Source organism: Theropithecus gelada, chromosome 14 (genome assembly GCF_003255815.1).
Source record: "Theropithecus gelada isolate Dixy chromosome 14, Tgel_1.0, whole genome shotgun sequence".
Taxonomy (NCBI): domain Eukaryota; kingdom Metazoa; phylum Chordata; class Mammalia; order Primates; family Cercopithecidae; genus Theropithecus; species Theropithecus gelada.
This window is the reverse complement of record NC_037682.1, coordinates 62530990-62550491: the sequence shown is the minus strand read 5'-3', so window position 1 is coordinate 62550491 and position 19502 is coordinate 62530990. Positions and strand designations below refer to the sequence as shown.

General features: G+C 37.9%; 3 protein-coding genes across 3 annotated transcripts in view; all 3 read left to right on the top strand.

Annotated features, from left to right (window-relative positions):
- MMP26 (matrix metallopeptidase 26) overlaps positions 1–19502 on the top strand; it is a 294924-nt gene that overhangs the window by 161710 nt on the left and 113712 nt on the right. The gene's annotated exons all lie outside the window — the stretch shown is intronic.
- LOC112607380 (olfactory receptor 51H1-like) lies at positions 11702–12609 on the top strand. Its single transcript, XM_025358500.1, is given in 2 exon segments — positions 11702–12242; positions 12245–12609. Coding segments are annotated over 2 exon segments (906 nt in total).
- Positions 16958–18020, top strand: LOC112606284 (olfactory receptor 51T1). The gene is given in 2 exon segments (XM_025356532.1): positions 16958–16974; positions 16976–18020. Coding segments are annotated over 2 exon segments (1062 nt in total).

Sequence of the window (19502 nt, the reverse complement as noted above, 5' to 3'; positions counted from 1 at the left end):
AGTTACTAAAAATAAACAAAAGAAAATTTTAAAACACAACAAATCTCTTAAAGCAATTAAGAATCTAAGGTTTCTATTATATCCATGATACCTGGTTGATAACAAAAACCTATGAGACTTTCGAGGAAACAAGAAAACACAAGCAAATGAGAAAACATTTCATGCTCATGGATTGGAAGAATCAATATCATGAAAATGGTCATACTGCCCAAAGCAATTTATAGATTCAATGCCATTCCCATTAAACTACTATTGGCATTCTTCACAGAATTATAAAAACTATTTTAAAATTCATATGGAACCAAAAAAGAGCCTGAATAGCCAAGGCAATCCTAAGCAAAAAGAAAAAAATTGGAGACATCATGCCACCTGACTTCAAACTATATTACAAGGCTACAGTAACCAAAATAGCATGGTACAGGTACAGTAACAGACATATAGACCAATGGAAAAGAACAGAAAACCCAGAAAGAAGATTACACACCTGCAACCATCTGATCTTTGACTTTTGCTCCTGAGCTTGTAAGCAGGAGTCATCAGGACATTTCACAGGGAGAACATGGAAAAATAAGTAATGGGGAAATGATTCCCTATTTAACAAATGGTGCTGGGGGAACTGGCTAGCCACAGGCAGAAAACTGAAACTGGAACTTTTCCTTACACCATACACAAAAATCAACTCAAGATGAACTAAAGACTTAAATGTAAAACCCAAAATTTAAAAATCCCAGAAGAAAACCTAGGCAATACCATTCAGGACATAGGCACGGGGAGCGATTTCATGACAAAGATGCCAAAAGCAACTGCAACAAAACCAAAAATTGACCAACGGGAAATAATTAAAGTAAAGAGCTTCTGCACAGCAAAAGAAACTATCAACAGAGAAAATAGACAACATGAAGAAAAGGACAAAACTTTTGCAATCTATGCATCTGATATCTAGCCAAGGGAAGCCGTGAAAGATGGTACCAGGAAAATCGGAAAACTACCACCCTGATACTGTGCTTTTCCAACAGTCTTAGTAAACAACACCAGGAGATTATATCCTGTGCCTGGCTTGCAGGGTTACATGCCCACGGAGCCTCACTCACTGTTAGCACAGCTTCATAAGTGAAGGAGAAATAAAATCCTTTACAGACAAGGAAATGCTGAGAGATTTTGTCACCACCAGGCCTGACTCGTAAGAGCTCCTGAAGGAAGCATTAAACATGGAAAGGAACGACCAGTACCAGTCACTACAAAAAAAAAACGCAAATTGTAAAGACCATCAATGCTGGGAAGAAACTGCATCAACTAACGAGCAAAATAATCAGCTAACATCATAATAACAGGATCAAATTCACACATAACAATATTAACCTTAAATGTAGATCGGCTAAATGATCCAATTAAAAGACACAGACCGGCAAACTGGATAAAGAGTCAAGACCCATCAGTTTGCTGTTTTCAGGAGACCCATCTCACGTGCAGAGACACACATAGGCTCAAAATAAAGGAATGGAGGAAGATCTACCAAGGAAATGGAAAACAAGAAAAGCAGGAGTTGCAATCCTAGTCTCTGATAAAACAGACTTTAAACCAACAAAGATCAAAAGAGACAAAGAAGGCCATTACATAATGGTAAAGGGATCAATTCAACAAGAAGAGCTAACTATCCTAAATATATATGCACCCAATACAGAAGCACCCAGATTCATAAAGCAAGTCCTTAGAGACCTACAAAGAGGGTCTATTTGATCCTGACAAAGAGACTTAGACTCCCACACAATAATAGTGGGAGACTAAGTAACACCCCACTGTCAACATTATACAGATCAACAAGACAGAAAGTTAACAAGGATATCCAGGACTTGAACTCAGCTTTGCACCAAGCAGACCTAATAGACATCTACAGAACTCTCCACCCCAAATCAACAGAATATACATTCTTCTCAGTACCTCATAGCACTTATTCCAAAATTGACCACATAGTTGGAAGTAAAGCACTCCTTAGCAAATGTAAAAGAACAGAAACTATAACAAACTATCTCACAGACCACAGTGCAATCAAACTAGAACTCAGGATTAAGAAACTCAGTCAAAACCACTCAACTACATGGAAACTGAACAATCTGCTCCTGAATGACTACAGGGTACATAACGAAATGAAGGCAGAAATAAAGATGTTCTTTGAAACCAATGAGAACAAAGACACAACATACCAGAATCTCTGGGACACATTTAAAGCAGTGTGTAGAGAGAAATTGAGAGCACTAAATGCCCACAAGAGAAAGCAGGAAAGATCTAAAATTGACACCCTAACATCACAATTAAAAGAACTAGAGAAGCAAAAGCAAACACATTCAAAAACTAGCAGAAAGCAAGAAATAACTAAGATCAGAGCGGAACTGAAGTAGATAGAGACACAAAAAACCCTTCAAAAAATCAGTGAATCCAGGAACTGGTTTTTTGAAAAGATCAACAAAATTGATAGACTGCTAGAAAGACTAATAAAGAAGAAAAGAGAGAAGAATCAAATAGACGCAATAAAAAATGATAAAGAGGATATCACTACCGATCCCACAGAAATACAAACTACCATCAGAGAATACTATAAACACCTCTACGCAAATGACCTAGAAAACCTAGAAGAAATGAATGAATCCCTGGACATATACACCCACCCAAGACTAAACCAGGAAGAAGTTGAATCCCTGAATAGACCAAAAACAGACTTTGAAATTAAGGCAATAATTAATAGCCTACCAACCAAAAAAAGTCCAGGACCAGACAGATTCACAGTTGAATTCTACCAGAGGTACAAAGATCGCTTATACCATTCCTTTTGAAACTACTCCAATCAATAGAAAAAGAGAAAATTCTCCCTAACTCATTTAATGAGGCCAGCATCATCCTGATACCAAAGTCTGGCAGAGATATAACAAAAAAAGAGAATTTTGGACCAATATCCCCGATGAACATCAATGCAAAAATCCTCAATAAAATACTGGCAAACTGAATCCAGCAGCACATCAAAAAGGTTATTCACCATGATCAAGTTGGCTTCATCCCTGGGATGCAACGCTGGTTCAACATACTCAAGTCAATAAACCTAATCCATCATATAAACAGAATCAAAGACAAAAACCACATGATTATCTCAATAGATGTAGAAAAGGCCTTCGAGAAAATTCAACAGCCCTTCATGCTAAACTCTCAATAAACTAGGTGTTGATGGGGCATATCTCAAAATACTAAGAGCTATTTATGACAAACCCACAGCCAATATCATACTGAATGAGCAAAAACTGGAAGACTCCCTTTGAAAACTGGCACAAGACAGGGATGCCCTCTCTCACCACTCCTATTCAACATAGTGTTGGAAGTTCTGGCTAGGGCAATCAGGCATTAGAAAGAAATAAAGGGTATTCAATTAGGAAAAGAGGAAGTCAAATTGTCCCTGTTTGCAGATGACATGATTGTATATTTAGAATACCCCATCATCTCAGCCCAAAATCTCCTTAAGCTGATAAGCAACTTCAGCAAAGTCTCAGGATACAAAACCAATGTACAAAAGACACTAGCATTGTTATACACTAATAACAGACAAACCGAGAGCCAAATCAGGAATGAACTCCCATTCACAATTGCTTCAAAGAGAATAAAATACCTAGGAATCCAACTTACAAGGGATGTGAAGGACTTCTTCAAGGAGAACTACAAATCACTGCTCAACAAAATGAAAGAGTACACAAACAAATGGAAGAACATTCCATTCTCATGGATGGGAAGAATTAATATGGTGAAAATGGCCATACTGCCCAAGGTAATTTATAGATTAAATGTCATCCCCATTAAGCTACCAATGACTTTCTTCACAGAATTGGAAAAGACTACTTTAAAGTTCATATGGAACCAAAAAGAGCCCACATTGCCAAGACAATCCTAATCCAAAAGAACAAAGCTGGAGGCATCATACCACCCGACTTCAAACTATACTACAAGGCTACAGTAACCAAAACAGCATGGTACTTGTGCCAAAACAGAGATATAGACCAATGGAACAGAACAGAGCCCTCAGAAATAATCCCACACATCTACAGCCATCTGATCTTTGACAAACCTGACAAAAACAAGAAATGAGAAAAGGATTCCATATTTAATAAATGGTGTGGGGAAAACTGGCTAGCCATATGTAGAAAGCTGAAACTGGATCCTTTTCTTACACCTTATACAAAAATTAATTCAAGATGGGTTAAAGACTTAAATGTTAGATCTAAAACCATAAAAACCTTACAAGAAAACCTAGGCAATACCATTCTGAATATAGGCATGGGGAAGGACTTCATGACTAAAACACCAAAAGCAATGGCAACAAAGGCCAAAATTGACAACTGGGATCTAATTAAACTAAAGAGCTTCTGTACAGCAAAAGGAACTGCCATCAGAGTGAACAGGCAACCTACAGAATGGGAGAAAATTTTTACAATCTACCCATCTGACAAAGGACTAATATCCAGAATCTACAAAGAACTTAAACAAATTTACAGGAAAAAAATCAAACAACCCCATCAAAAAGTAGGTGAAGGATATGAATAGACACTTCTCAAAAGAAGACATTTATTTATGCAGCCAACAGACACATGAAAAAATGCTCATTATCACTGGCCATCAGAGAAATGCAAATGAAAACCACAATGAGATACCATCTCATACCAGTTAGAATGGTGATCATTAAAAAGTCAGGAAACAACGGGTGCTGGAGAGGATGTGGAGAAATAGGAACAATTTTATAGTGTTGGTGGGACTGTAAACTAGTTCAACCATTGTGGAAGACAGTGTGGTGATTCCTCAAGGATCTAGAACTAGAAATACCATTTGACCCAACCATCCCATTACTGGGTCTATACACAAAGGATTATAAATCATTCTGCTATAAAGACACATGCACACATATGTTTATTGCAGCACTATTCACAATAGCAAAGACTTGGAACCAACTCAAATGTCCATCAATGACAGACTGCATTAAGAAAATGTGGCACATATATACCATGGAATACTATGCAGCCATAAAAAAGGATGAGTTCATGTCATTTGTAAGGACATGGATGAAGCTGGAAACCATCATTGTGAGCAACCTATTGCAAGGACAGAGAACCAAACACCACATGTTCTCACTCATAGGTGGGAACTGAACAATGAGAACACTTGGACACAGGGTGGGGAACATCACACACCAGGGCCTGTCGTCAGGTGGGGAGAGGGAGAGGGATAGCATTAGGAGATACACCTAATGTAAATGATGAGTTACAATGGGTGTGGCACACCAACATGCCACGTATATACATATGTAACAAACCTGCACATTGTGCACATGTACCCTAGAACTTAAAGTATAATAATAATAATAAAAGAAAATACACTGAAAATGATAGATATTGAGTAATAGAAAAGGCTGCTTATGTAAATATTGTATTATCTTTAAAATATGTTTTTAAAAACAACTTGTTTAAATAAATAATGACACTGAATTATATGGTCTATATCATGTAGGTGGAATATGTATTGAAATAATTTCATAAAGGATAAAATAAAATCGAGCTAAAGTGTGGAAAAGCTGAAATATTTTACTGTGATTAAGTAGATATATAACTAGAGAGTTATAAGGTGAAGATGGATTTTATAATTTTTAGAATAATTACTAAGAAAAATAACTCAAAATATAGCTAATAATGTGTTAATAGAAAAATCAAAATGGCACAGCGAATCACTGAATAGTACCATGGTAATGGATTAGATATGTGTATGAGAGGGAGAAAAGACCTGAATTTTAGTTTGGGTTACTGGGTGAATTGTGGTTTGGTTAGTGATTTACTGAAATTAACCTTAAGCAGATGAAAAGAAAACATTTTATTTTTGTTTTCATTTCACAGTATTTGCCATGTTAAATTTCAGTTTCCTATTTGTATTACAGTGGAGTTATCAAGTAGGAAACTGATTTGGAGATCAAGGCAGTATTGTAGCCTGAAGATACACACTTGTAGTTAATCAGTATGTAGATGATATTTAAAGCAATGGTAGTTGATGATATCAGTAAGTGAGAGGGTGGAGTTAAAATAGAGGAAAAAAGATCAAATAAAAGATACACTGACATTTAGTGCTCTAGGAAGAAGACATATAATCAAAGAATAATAAAGAGTATAAATTAAAGTAGGAGGAAACATCAAACAAACATGATTTCAGAGAAACCAATAAAGGAAAATAATTCAACATTGCAGCAATATTCTACTGTATTGAATCCTGAAGAACAAACAGGAGAGTAAGACAATGAATTTTTGCTAAGTGTAGCAATAAGCAGATTATTGGTGACATCTGCACATACTGTTTCAGTGGTGTGAAAAAGAACATTCACTGAAGTGAATTGAGGAGAGAATGGGAAGTATGGACAGGGATTGTAGACCACAATGTTGAGAGGCTTTGCTGTGAAACAGAAAAGAGAATGGGAAAATAACACAATGGTGTGTGAAACAAGGGTAAATTTTTCTTTCAGCTTTTTCTTTTTAGACAGAGAATTATTAAAATTAAGCACTAGGGTTTAAATGTATTTCAATATCGTTAGTGATGCACATTCATATAGGACCGAGAATAATTCTGCGTTTGGATGGGTTGCTACCACAGATCTGTATTAGGCAAAACCAGGTCCTCTGGGAATAAAAGTAGACTAGCATGCTCAGAAGCCTGGGTCTGTGTAGCCTTCCGCCCCAGGGGCATCTCCAGGAAGTCACATGCTCATGTCTCCACAGAATCACTCCAGGGGAAATTCTGGGCAAGGGTGCTGCTGTGGTTGACACATCAGAAAAGACTCTTGTCTCCTAGACCAGGCTTTGGGTGAGTTGGGGAAAAATCTGAGGCCTGAGAAGTGCTTTCTTTGAGGACCTTGTCACAGAATGGCAGAGACTGCAGTATGGACAGTTCGTAGAAAAATGTAAAGGTCAGCAATGAGTGGTAGAGGTGAAGGAGATTGTGTGTTGAGCCCCGTTCACTCTTTTATCTGTAATTTGAATTTAATGGCAGAAATCTCCCCTGTGACTAAATGTTGATCTTCTCCTTTAGAACTAAACAGAACTTCAAAGCACAATGATCAGAGAACCTATATTTAAGCTTTAGTTTTGGGATCTGGTACAAGTTAATCAACTTCTCTGACCCTTGTTTTTCTAGTGCATTCATTAGCAATAATAATAGTACTTTTCCACTAAGGTTTTTGTATCTCTAAATGAGATAGGACATGTAAAGGGCTAAGAACGGAGCCTGGAACATGAACAAGCACTCAATAAATATTAGATTGTTTATTATTAAAGGACTAAAATAATTTAAAAATGTCTGCCCATTATTCCTTTTATTGTCTATCTAGGATAACACGCAAAGCTTGTGCTTTTTACATTGCTTGTGTTTTTTAAATACCAATAAAGAGTCTAGAATGATCACAATGCTCAGCAAGCATTAGTTTTTCATTTCCTTCTCCTTTTCATTAAAATAGAACTAACACTTCTAACTGTAGATGTGGGAAGTAAGTGGCAAGGGGAGATGTGATTCTACCAAAAACTAGTCAGTAAAACAACAGCCATATAGATCATTGTCCCCTTCCCCCACTCACCCCTGAGCACCTTCTTCTGAGTCCCAGCTCAAGGTCAATAGCAGATAGTTTCTTATCCTAGTGAGACTAGTCTATGGATCCCACGAGAAACAAGTCCAAAGGGCCAGCTTTTACTCAGCAGCTCAGATCCTTTAAGAGTATAGTATGCTCATGCCTGTTCCTCAGAGAGCAGCCTTTCCATCTTCCTGCCTGCATGGAAGAGTATGGCAAGTGAAGTTCAATACTACATAGAAGGGAAGGACTCTCAATGCCCACTCCTTCTCCACCTTGACCCCCACATATACTTCTGAAGCCACAGAAGCTCCTGTCCTATTGCTGTGAGGAAAGTTTAGGTTCAACTCTTTCCATGGTCTACCACTATTATTTAGACAGAATTAAGCTAGTCAGCTGATGAGACAAGCTGGATATATGGACCCACCTGTAAAACATGCCTTCATTCAACCCCAGCTATACAGTACACTCATGTGTCTCATCTTGCTTTCCATGTGTTCTTTGCTAACAGGTCTTGGACGGAAAAAGAAAAATGCTTCTTTTTGTCCTCTGATTACTCACGACGCATCTGGTACTTAGTAGAAACTTAACAAATTTGAAGTCACTTATCAATAAATTAATTAAACATGATCAACTTTTCCTTGGTTCATGAGATCTTAAGTAATCAGGGGCCTCATTTACTATCCTTGTCCCAAATTCTGGAAGGTCTGTGCTGGTCTCTGGGATTAGGGTGCTTAGATTGCCAGTGTAGTGTTTCTTTTGTGGCTGCTCATCACTCATAATCAATTTTCTTATTCTTTACTTTTTCTTGCTGATTTTTACTACATGTGAATTCTACTAGTATATTGTCTTTTCATCTTTGGTTTATCTGAGGCTTGCTTTCACTAAATCCTTTACTGTAAGCATTAATGATAAGGTGCAAAGTCATTGAGACAGATCCACCGAATTCACTGTCTTGAACCCTGCAACAGCCACTGCTGGCAAGCCACTGGTATTAAATGTTGTCATAAACTGCCTGAGGGATAGAAAGATTTAGGTAATACAGACTTTGATCAACATATATAAATAGTATATATTAAAGTAGGTGCATAACTTTGGAATTATATAAATAGATTTCATGACAAATCTTTTGAGAGATAATTTTTATAGTCAAGCAAACATTACCAAGTTTATAGGTAATACATGAGCATTTATTATATCTGAACTTTATTGAGTCGTTATTATTTTCCTGGTGCTTATCTAAGTGCTCTATCGATATTCCAAATGCATACTCTTAACGACCCTATGGTAGGTACTATTACTTTTATTTTAAAGAAGTGAGGAATTAAGCACAGTGATTATTAAGTAACTTGTTAAAAGTCATAAAGCTAAGATTCAAACCCCAGAGCCTTTATTTTTAAAGTGATTTTTCTTTACAACTTCCCTAAACAGAGTCAAAGACAGAGAGATATAGGTAAAGAGAGACAGATATATAGGTAAAGAGAGACACTTATTATGTAAGTGAAAGACCCTTAATCCAATCAGACCCGTTATTTTTCAAGAGTCAGCAAGGATGTTGGTATCCTTTAAGTCTGCAGTCTGCAGCTCCAGTTGTTGAAGTTTCAAATAAAATTTTTTGCAAAGATGAAAATATTCTACAACAGTTTTATCCAATTCAGTAGCCACTAGTCACATGTGGCTATTGGACATTTAAAATATGGTTAGTACAAGTAAGGTGAAATTGTAATTTAATTTAATCAATTTAAATTTACATAGATGCATGTGTCTAGGGGCTACTATATTGGACAGTACTGCACTAAACTACTGACTGAGAAATTTGGAGTGACTTTTTTCTGTCTTGTTCATTCGCAAGTATCCAGAGCTCTCTGTCTTTTGTGTGTAGCTCTGGATTTTGTCTAGTGGCTTTGTTACTTTCTATGACCAAGGCTCCTATTTCATTTATTTAAAATAATTTCTTAAAGAGTTCTTAACCTGGGTCCATAGATGGTTTTCTAAAATATCTGAATTCACTTACTTTTTATGCAGAACTTTGCTTGTATATATGTGTGTGTAGTGTGTTGGGAGGAGTGTGTGTGTCTGTGTGTGTGTGTGTGTGTGTGTGTATGCATTCTTAACTGGGAGACCCTTTCTGAGATTCTCAGAAAGATTATGATAAATACAAATTTCAGAGCCACTATAGCACTACTCTTTCTTCTAGTCCTGAACCTTCTGTCAGCTGTGGCTAGACTGGCCTGAAAAGGTGATTAGCTCAGCTGCACATTTGGATATATGGTCTTAAGACGACACCAAAAAATTGAAATGGAAGAGAACTGATTGTGTGGCACCAAGATTTTAATCTGATCTTTTTCACTGCAAGTAGTAGACATTAATGTCTGTGATTCCCCACAGATTTAACTAGGCCTTACTTGGAGTTACAGTGAGAAATGTAGCTGCTGCTAACTCAAGATGACGTTTATTAGAATGGCCACATAGGAGTATGGAAGGAAGAGAATGGGTCTTCTCTAAGGAGAAACAGGAAAAAACTTCTAGATGAGTTTTAACACCCAGGACGCTGACTTCAGTAATCTGAACCATGTTTGAACCTGTCTTTTGGGAAATTCTCCATGGATGGATTTAATCTGGCTGAACCATATAGTAGTTGTAAAACTCTTTGCAAGTACTGGAGATCATTCTGCTCCTTCATGAAGAGAAAAGTAAATCTCAAAATTCCTTTCTAGATGCACCTTAGGACAGAGAAATCTAATTGCATGGAAGAACATTCTGAAGAAAAAGGCCTGAATAAATGAGAATGACAATGGGAAGATTTTAGATATTTCTGAAAAGGGACTAAAGCAACTCTTATGTGGCTCCTGGGTATCTGTTTTCTATTGCTGCCATAAGAAGTTACTAAAAACTTAGTGGCTTAAAATAATATATATTTATTTTTAACAGTTTGTTAGATCAGAAGTCCAAAATGGGTCTCACTGGGCTAAAACCAAGATTTAAGGCATTCTTTTCTGCAATATTTTCTGTAGACTTAGGGGAAAATTCTGTTCACTTACCTTTCCATCTTCTAAAGGCCACTAATATTCCTTGTCTTCTGGTTCCCTTCCTTCATCTTCAATGTCAATAATTCAGGTCCAGTCCTGCTCATGCTGCCATCTTTCTGGTTCTCTGCAGTTGACAAAGGTTATTCATTTCTAAGTACTACTGTGATGTGATTTGGCCTACCTGGACAATGTAGGATAAACTCTACATCTCAAGGTTCTTAATTTTTAACTACATATGGAAATTCCCTTTTGACATGCAAAGTAGCATATCGATAGTTTTCAAGGATTCAGATGAGGACATCTTTGAGGGTATTATTCTTCCTACCACAGTAGGTCTTTTTTAAGTTCTTTGGGAGCCAAGGTGACTTCTTCCTCCCTCACTTGCTGCAGGCTCAGATCCCTTTAGTACTCACAGACTCTTAGGAATACAGAAGGTCAGAGCTTTAAATTCCTTAAAGTGTGTCTTTCCTCCTCCATCTCACATCACACAAGTGTCAAAGAGGGAAAGGATTGAGAAATTGAGTACCGAAGAGGGAAATGATCATATGAAAATCAAAACAATTTAAGATTGCAACTAAGATGCACACGTATACATCCACATGTTTATATCTGCACATCTGTGTTTATGAACCGCCCTCATATTAGGATTGTGGTTATATTCTTCATGGTTATTGGTGTTAATGTTTATTATATATGTAAATACACAATGCCAAATTCTTCCCTAGTATTGCAGTCTGCAAGACAGGTAGCTTCTTGATATTTCTGAATTGCGTATGTCCCTATTATGTGCAGATGTTGACTGGAGGTTTTTTGTTTCTCTTTCTCCTAAATATTTTAAAATTTTGTGCTTAGTAGTAGCATTCTTGCTTCATGAAGCAGGGGATATTGGTTTCTGTATCAAACTGAACATGGGTGTGCACGAATAATATTTAAGTTACTTCCTCTTACAGCTACCATCTCAATACTTATTGTTACTGATTCCAGTTGAAGTCTATTTGACTTAATGAGCTCTTCTCTTTTTCCCTAGTCAAACCTCGATTCCATTATGTCACCACTCAGCCAAACTACTGAGAACCACCAGAACTTCTTCACACTGACTGGGATTCCAGGAATGCCAGAGAAAGACTTATGGATGGCCTTGCCCCTCTGTCTTCTTTACAGCACCACGATCTTGGGAAATGTCACCATCCTTGTTGTCCTCAAAGTTGAGCAAAGTCTCCATGAGCCCATGTATTATTTTCTAGCCATGTTAGCTGCCACTGACCTCAGCCTTTCACTGTCTTCCATGCCTACCATGGTCAGTGTTCACTGGTTCAACTGGCATTCAATTACTTTTAGTGGCTGCCTTATTCAGATGTTCTTCATCCACACATTTAGGGGAGTAGAATCAGGTGTTCTCGTGGCCATGGCCTTTGATCGCTTTGTGGCCATTGGCTTTCCTTTGCACTATGCTACCATTCTCACTCACAGTGTCATCAGCAAGATTGCAGCAGCAGTCCTGCTACGGAGTGTGGGGACTGTGCTCCCTGTGCCTTTGCTCATCAAAAGGTTACCTTTCTGTCACTCCAGTGTCCTCTCCCATGCAACCGCCTCCATCAGGATGCCATGAGGCTTGCCTGTGCTGACACCAGTGTCAATAGCATCTATGGCCTGCTGGCTGTGATCTTCATCATTGTACTAGATGCCTTGATACTTTTGGCCTCTTACATTCTAATCCTCCAGGCAGTATTGAACATTGCTTCCCAGGAAGAGAGGCTCAAGGCTCTCAACACTTGCCTCTCTCACATCTGTGCAGCGCTGCTTTTCTGTGTGCCTCTGATTGGTATGACCCTAATTCATCGCTATGGGAAGCATTTGTCACCACCAATACACACATTCATGGCCAATATCTACCTGCTTCTCCCTCCTGTGCTCAATCCCATTGTGTACAGTGTTATGACCAAGCAGATCTGATGGTGGATTGTTCAGGCCTTTTGTGGGGCTAGGGTTAGCCCTTAATGGCATCTACTATTTCCATGTAAATGCAATCAAGTTAGAGAAGCGTATCAAACACAGCACTATCCAATAGAAATTCCCGCAGAAGTGGATATTTTCTATTTCTCTGCTGTTTAGTAACTAGTAGCCGTACATGGCTATTAATTGCTTGAAATTTTGCTAGTGCAAGCGGAGGAACTGAATTTTAAATGTACTTAATTTTAGTTGATTTAAGTGTAACTTTAAGTTGTAATATGTAACTAGTAGCTGCTGTATTGAACAGTACAAATATAATGGGTTGTGAAATGAAATTGCATAATGGTTTTGATGAGAGCAATAATTTATTTTAGCTTGATAAAACATAAGCTTTTATACTTTAAAATTGTATATAAGAAATTATCAAACATTTATGTACAATAAAATTTACTCACTTTGGCATATCATTTTACAAGTTTTGACAAATGCATTGTGTTACCACCACTGAAACAAAGGTACAGAACAATTTTATCACTTCCCCAGATTTCTTTATGCTGCCCATTTGTGGTCAACCACTATATTGTCACCCACCAGAGGGCAAGCATTGACTGGCAAGCATTGATATAATGACTCCCTATAATGATTCTTTTTCCAGAGTGTCATGCAAATGAAACCTTGTATTATAGTCTTTTGTGTCTAGCTTCTTAATAAAATGCTTTTGAGATTCACCCATGTTATTGCATGTATTGGTAGTTTATTCCTGTTTATTGCTGAATAGTTTTCTGTTGTATGTCATTTTTTAATAACTTTTTTTGAGAAATCTGTCCAGACTGCTCTTACTCCACTAGAATCACTCTGGTATTCAGTGATGAACATAGAACATTTATTTTCTTTTGCCTTTATTTGTTATTTATTTATCTATTTTATAACATAAGGTGTACATATTTAAGGGGTTGGAATCAGGAAAGAAAAAATATTAAAAATAAATAGCATGTGCAGAGTTTGAGAAAATGGTGCATTCAGTGAGTTGGAAAAATAAGAAATTTCACATAAGCTTTAGAACTCAAACTCAGCCTCACTTCTGTTCAGAGGGCTTTTCTGACTTGTGCTTAATATATACTCCATATGAACAGGGTCTCTTTTATCCCACTTCATCACAATCCAAGTGTGTAACGTAGTTTAGACCATATGGTGGACACTTAATATATATTTTTGAATTAATGAATTAATGAGAACTATATTAAGATTGATGAAATACTTTCTATTCTTTCTGTTCTCATTTAATATTCATAAATCTTATCTGAAAATTTCATAGTCACTCATCTTCACTAATAGGAACCAGGAAAAGGGGGTGGTGTTTACTTATGCATCTGAGCATTACCTGATGTATAACTTTATAAAGTTGCTTGATCTTCCTTGATACTGAGATAAGCATCTTTACTCAGTGTGACTCATACATATATAGTGAGAATATATTTAGAAAATGTTTCAAGAAGTACAAAAAGGGCTGGGCATGGCCGCTCATGCCTGTAATCCCAGCACTTTGGGAAGCCAAGGTGAGCGGATCATGTGGTTAGGAGTCTGAGACCAGCCTGGCCAACATGGTGAAACCCTGTCTTTAGTAAAAATACAAAAATTAGCCAGGTGTGGTGGCAGGTGCCTATAATCCCTGCTGAGGCAGGAGAATTGCTTGAACTCAGGAGGTGGAGATCGCGCCACTGCACTCAGTCTGGGTGGCAGAGCGAGACTCTGTCTCAAGGTGGGGGAAAGTATAAAAAGCCAGGGTAGATTAGATATAATCAGGATTATTAATTGACTGTCTACTGTGAATAGTTGCATTCCAGACTAAACTAAGCTTAAACCATATGTGGGCACACAGTTGGAAATCAATCTATGAAACTGACAGATTAAGGACGATGAATTTAAACCATAGTTCCTGAAGATCCGAATGGAAACAGTTGACATTAGAAGGTAGTCTAGCATGATGGTTAAGGTGAAAAGCTTTGAAATAAGACTTATTTCAAAATTTTGAGTACCATTTCTGAAATAGGCTTGAGTACCATTTCTGCAACTTGCTAACTTTTAGACAGCAAAGTTATTAAAAAATCTTTCTGAGCTTCAATTTCCTCAGCTGTGAAATAATAGATAATAATACTTAACTCATAAGGTTGATTAAGACAATGCATTTGAAAGATACAGTTTCTGGAACATATTATGTGTTCATCAAATGTTAGGTTACTTATGCATAGAAGGTAGATGGCTCCAGATATGACTTGAACGGGAAGGGTTCTTAGGAGGAGTTCCTGTGTAAGAGGAGGGATGTATGAACGGCCAGGAGAGTAATGAGACCTCTTAGGAAGAGGATACATTGAAAACAGAGAACAATGGGATGACTCTTTCTGCTCTCGTAATCCAGCTCTGACATTCAGAGAGCCTTCCTGGCTGAGAGTCGTTAGCCTAAGGCTGAGTGAAGAGGAATGGTTATAGTTATTTGACCCAGGCAGGCAGTTTTTGCAGATATCCATTACTGTCAGCCTCCAGGGCTAGGGCTCTTCTCCCAGCCCCTGATGGATGGGGTTTGCTTGGGCCTGGGAGCAGGGTTTGAAGGTAAGTCTTGGAGATATGTCTGAGTTGCAGATGGGTTCCATCACTCTTACTCGAACCAGAATGCTTACTAATCAAGAATGCTCCCTGTTGCCTGGGGACTCTACTAGGCTGCCTATAAAGCCCTCACTTTTGGAAGCTGTTTTAGTCCCTGATCTGTTATGGGACTGAAGAGAAGTTGGTGGTGTTTCCTGCTGATGTGACCAGGTAAGGTGGGAGTGCAAATGTGGGGGAAAAAAACTGAAGGGGAGGGAGTTTTTTAAAAATGAGAGATGGTAAGATAAGGAGAGGAAGAAGATAAAGCAATAAATTGATGGGAACTACAAGTAAGATGGGATGAATAAAGAGAGGGGTATAACAGATACTGGAAGAAATTGAGATAGGGAAAGAGAAGACAGGAGAAGAAAGAAGAGACAAAGGCAAAAGATGATAGGACTCAAAAACTCCCTTTCTGTGGCCATAATTGTTTGGTAAACAGTCAATGATGGTAAATGAAACTTTCTGTTTTTCCTGATCCTGCTTTAGTAACTGGCATTGAGAGATTAAAAACATGCTTGCCCAAACTTTCAAGAAACTCAAACTTCTGGCAGAATAAGAACATGGTACTCACATATATAAATTACCAATATCAGCTGTGCCTCATTATTAAGCACCAAGTGAAAAGTCCAAGCAAAATGTGGGGCAAAGATTGAAGCAGAGGGTAGTTTTAGCTTAATATGTCATGGAACTTTCAGGGCATATTCTGAATTGTGGAGGAAATATAATTCAGTGTTAACAAATTAACAGAAGGTAGGGGTTGGTAAATGATGAGGATGGGTCTGTAACATTACGGATGCCAGAAAATAGGGATGGTGATCTTTGGGTCACTCCGTTATTGAGTTGAGTGAGTGTTATTCAAACAATTTCACCTGGTCTTCTGTATATGAATGGGCAGATGCTACCTTCTTCCTGGCCAGTCAGATGGAGACTTGTACCTGAAGAGAGAAAGCACTTACATATTGCTCTGGTTAGCTGGCAATGTTGAGAAAACCTTGATAAATTTAGGAACTGAACTTTGACCTACCACTGGCTCCAGAGTGTATGACCTCACAGAGAGAAAGCCCTCTGCTGCTTCTTCTGTCTCCATTCCACAGGGAAAATTTCCCCAGCAGCAAACTGAGCCACTGTCTCCTCTCCTCTTGCCCCCTTTGCATTATCCAGTGTCATTTCTTCTTTGCCTTTATGAGATACCATTCAAAGAACAGAGGACAACTGACATCTGCTTTATAAGCATCTCATCGCTTAGTTACTTTTGCACCCCCAAATGCCCCTTGCATTCATCAGCACATGAAGACAAAAACAATACAAAGATATGTAGACTTTTATACATAATTTTAAAAACACTTGGACTCCACAAACATTCTTCTTTAGATGAGTCATGAGAACATAGTTCTCTATTTTGCTTATTTCTCATCTCCATCCCTCCTATACATCATATACAAATATAAGAGGACATTAGAAGTTTTTGTATTTTAAAAGAAGGAAATTACAACATTCAGCTCTCCAAATTGTCTCATTAGCCTGGCCTTTCTGATCATCAGAAGTTTAGTAAAAAATAATAGACTTTGGAGTTAGTAAATTTGGTTTTGAATTTGAATCTGTATTTTAACTATTTTAGTCTAGACATACTATTTAACCCTCCTGGGTCCATTTCCTGTCTTTAAAACAGAAGAGAAATAACTACCTTAAATTTACAATTGTACATAAAATGACTAATTAAATGTATGATATATATAAAGAATCTTAATTATTTTTCTTTCCTCATAGTTCAATGTCTTCAACCAACCATGGCAATATTCAATAACACCACTTCGTCTTCCTCAACTTTCCTCCTCACTGCATTCCCTGGGCTGGAACGTGCTCATGTCTGGATCTCCATTCCAGTGTGCTGTCTCTACACCATTGCCCTCTTGGGAAACAGTATGATTTTTCTTGTCATCATTACTAAGCGGAGACTCCACAAGCCCATGTATTATTTCCTCTCCATGCTGGCAGCTGTTGATCTATGCCTGACCATTACGACCCTTCCCACTGTGCTTGGTGTTCTCTGGTTTCATGCACGGGAGATCAGCTTTAAAGCTTGCTTCATTCAAATGTTCTTTGTGCATGCCTTCTCCTTGCTGGAGTCCTCGGTGCTGGTAACCATGGCCTTTGACCGCTTCATGGCTATCTGTAACCCACTGAACTATGCTGCTACCCTCACGGACAGGATGATCCTGGTGATAGGGCTGGTCATCTGCATTAGACCAGTAGTTTTCTTACTTCCCGTCGTTGTAGCCATAAACACTGCATCTTTTCATGGGGGTCATGAGCTTTCCCATCCATTTTGCTACCACCCAGAAGTGATCAAATACACCTATTCCAAACCTTGGATCAGCAGTTTTTGGGGATTGTTTCTTCAGCTATACCTGAACGGCACTGACATATTGTTTATTCTTTTCTCCTATGTCCTGATCCTCCGTACTGTTCTGAGCATTGTGGCCCGAAAGAAGCAACAAAAAGCTCTCAGCACTTGTGTCTGTCACATCTGTGCGGTCACTGTTTTCTATGTGCCAATGATCAGCCTCTCTTTGGCACACCGCCTCTTCCAGTCTACCCCAAGGGTGCTCTGTAGCACTTTGGCCAATATTTATCTGCTCTTACCACCTGTGCTGAACCCTATCATTTACAGCTTGAAGACCAAGACAATCCGCCAGGCTATGTTCCAGCTGCTCCAATCCAAGGGTTCATGGGGTCCTAATGTGAGGGGTCTTAGAGGAAGATGGGATTGAAGGTAGGAAATTGTCAGGACTTGAATTATGCTTAGGAAAGAAAGGGACTTGGGGCAGTCTTATCCATAGGCATTCTGGTTGCTGAGTCAATTCCAATTGAATTTTAGGAGTGGGAAGAAGACAGTAGTTTTCCCCTGAGCTTATCAAAGAGTTTTATTTTTTTATACCATAATTTAAAACCAAATTAATTGAGTATATGTCCCTGAACCATTTTAAACAATGACATGACTCATGTGCATATAAAAGCAAAATAAAGTCACTTTAATATAGTGGAACAATTTAATTATCTCCTTTAAAACAATAGTTTTTAGAACAGAAATAAATTACGATTTTATTTTCACATCAGCTGAACAATTCTTTTTTCCCTGAGGTGACAGTTCCAGTGAGGCAATAAATGTTGTTACTTGAGCTGGTAAAAGGAGAATTTACATATGCTCACAAAGACACAGATGTAGAAAGTTATAATTAAAAACTTTAGGAAAATCTTACACATCGGTTTCAGTTCCTGGTGTCACTTCTAGAGAGCGCTGTATCCTTACAAATATACTCTCTATACCTCTATCTTTCTTTAGTCCCTCTTCCTCTTAGTAGAAGTGATACTTTTCAATTTTAGTTAGTACTTTGTATACCTCCAATCCATCCAATATATAAAATTACACATTGACTTTCACTGTTTTCTCATTGCCTATATATTCTAATATAGTTCTAATCCTGAGTCCACAGTTACTCCGCTGCTGACTCTTAGAGCTGCAGCTTTTTTCTATTTGCTCTTGTTTGTTGGGTTGTTAATTGTCTACCTAGCTATTAACTGCTCTACCCTCTGGTATACTCATCACTCTAGAATTGCACAGTAGCTTTGATGCTTTTTAATAGGGAATTTCTAGATTGCCTTTATTGATAACATTTGTTTTGTGAAGAAGTAAACTCAGGTGCAGAGTTGTTAAGGAGCTGGAGATAATTCTTCAATTTCTTTTTCTACAGTTTTGACAATTTCATCCGACCTAGGATAACTCACATCTTAGCACTGTGAACCAAGCAGGTACTCTGATTTGAGCCACCTGTCTCCTCCCCTTATATCACCTTCCTATTCCTTGGCAGATAGGGAACACCAGCCCCAGTCTGGTTTCTTGACCTCAGTTTTCTTTCAAGCTACGTTGTTCAGCTCAAGCACTGACAACTTTGTGATTTTGCTTTGCTTGGGCTCCAATTCCCTTTACCAACAATAATCACATATCATTTATAATTAAAATTATTTGCATGAGTTTCCTTTTATGCATTATATTCAGGTAATTGAGATTACATAAAAGCGTGTGGCAGGACTCACACATTTTTTAGGTGAGGAAAAACAAGTGAATGACCATCCTATAAAGTAATGCAATTATAAATAAAATTCAGTTTTTCAAACTCCAAGTCCCTTATTGTAGCTAAAATGTTTCTTGGCCTTGTGCACTCAGAGGGAAGTCTTTGTATTCTATTATACCA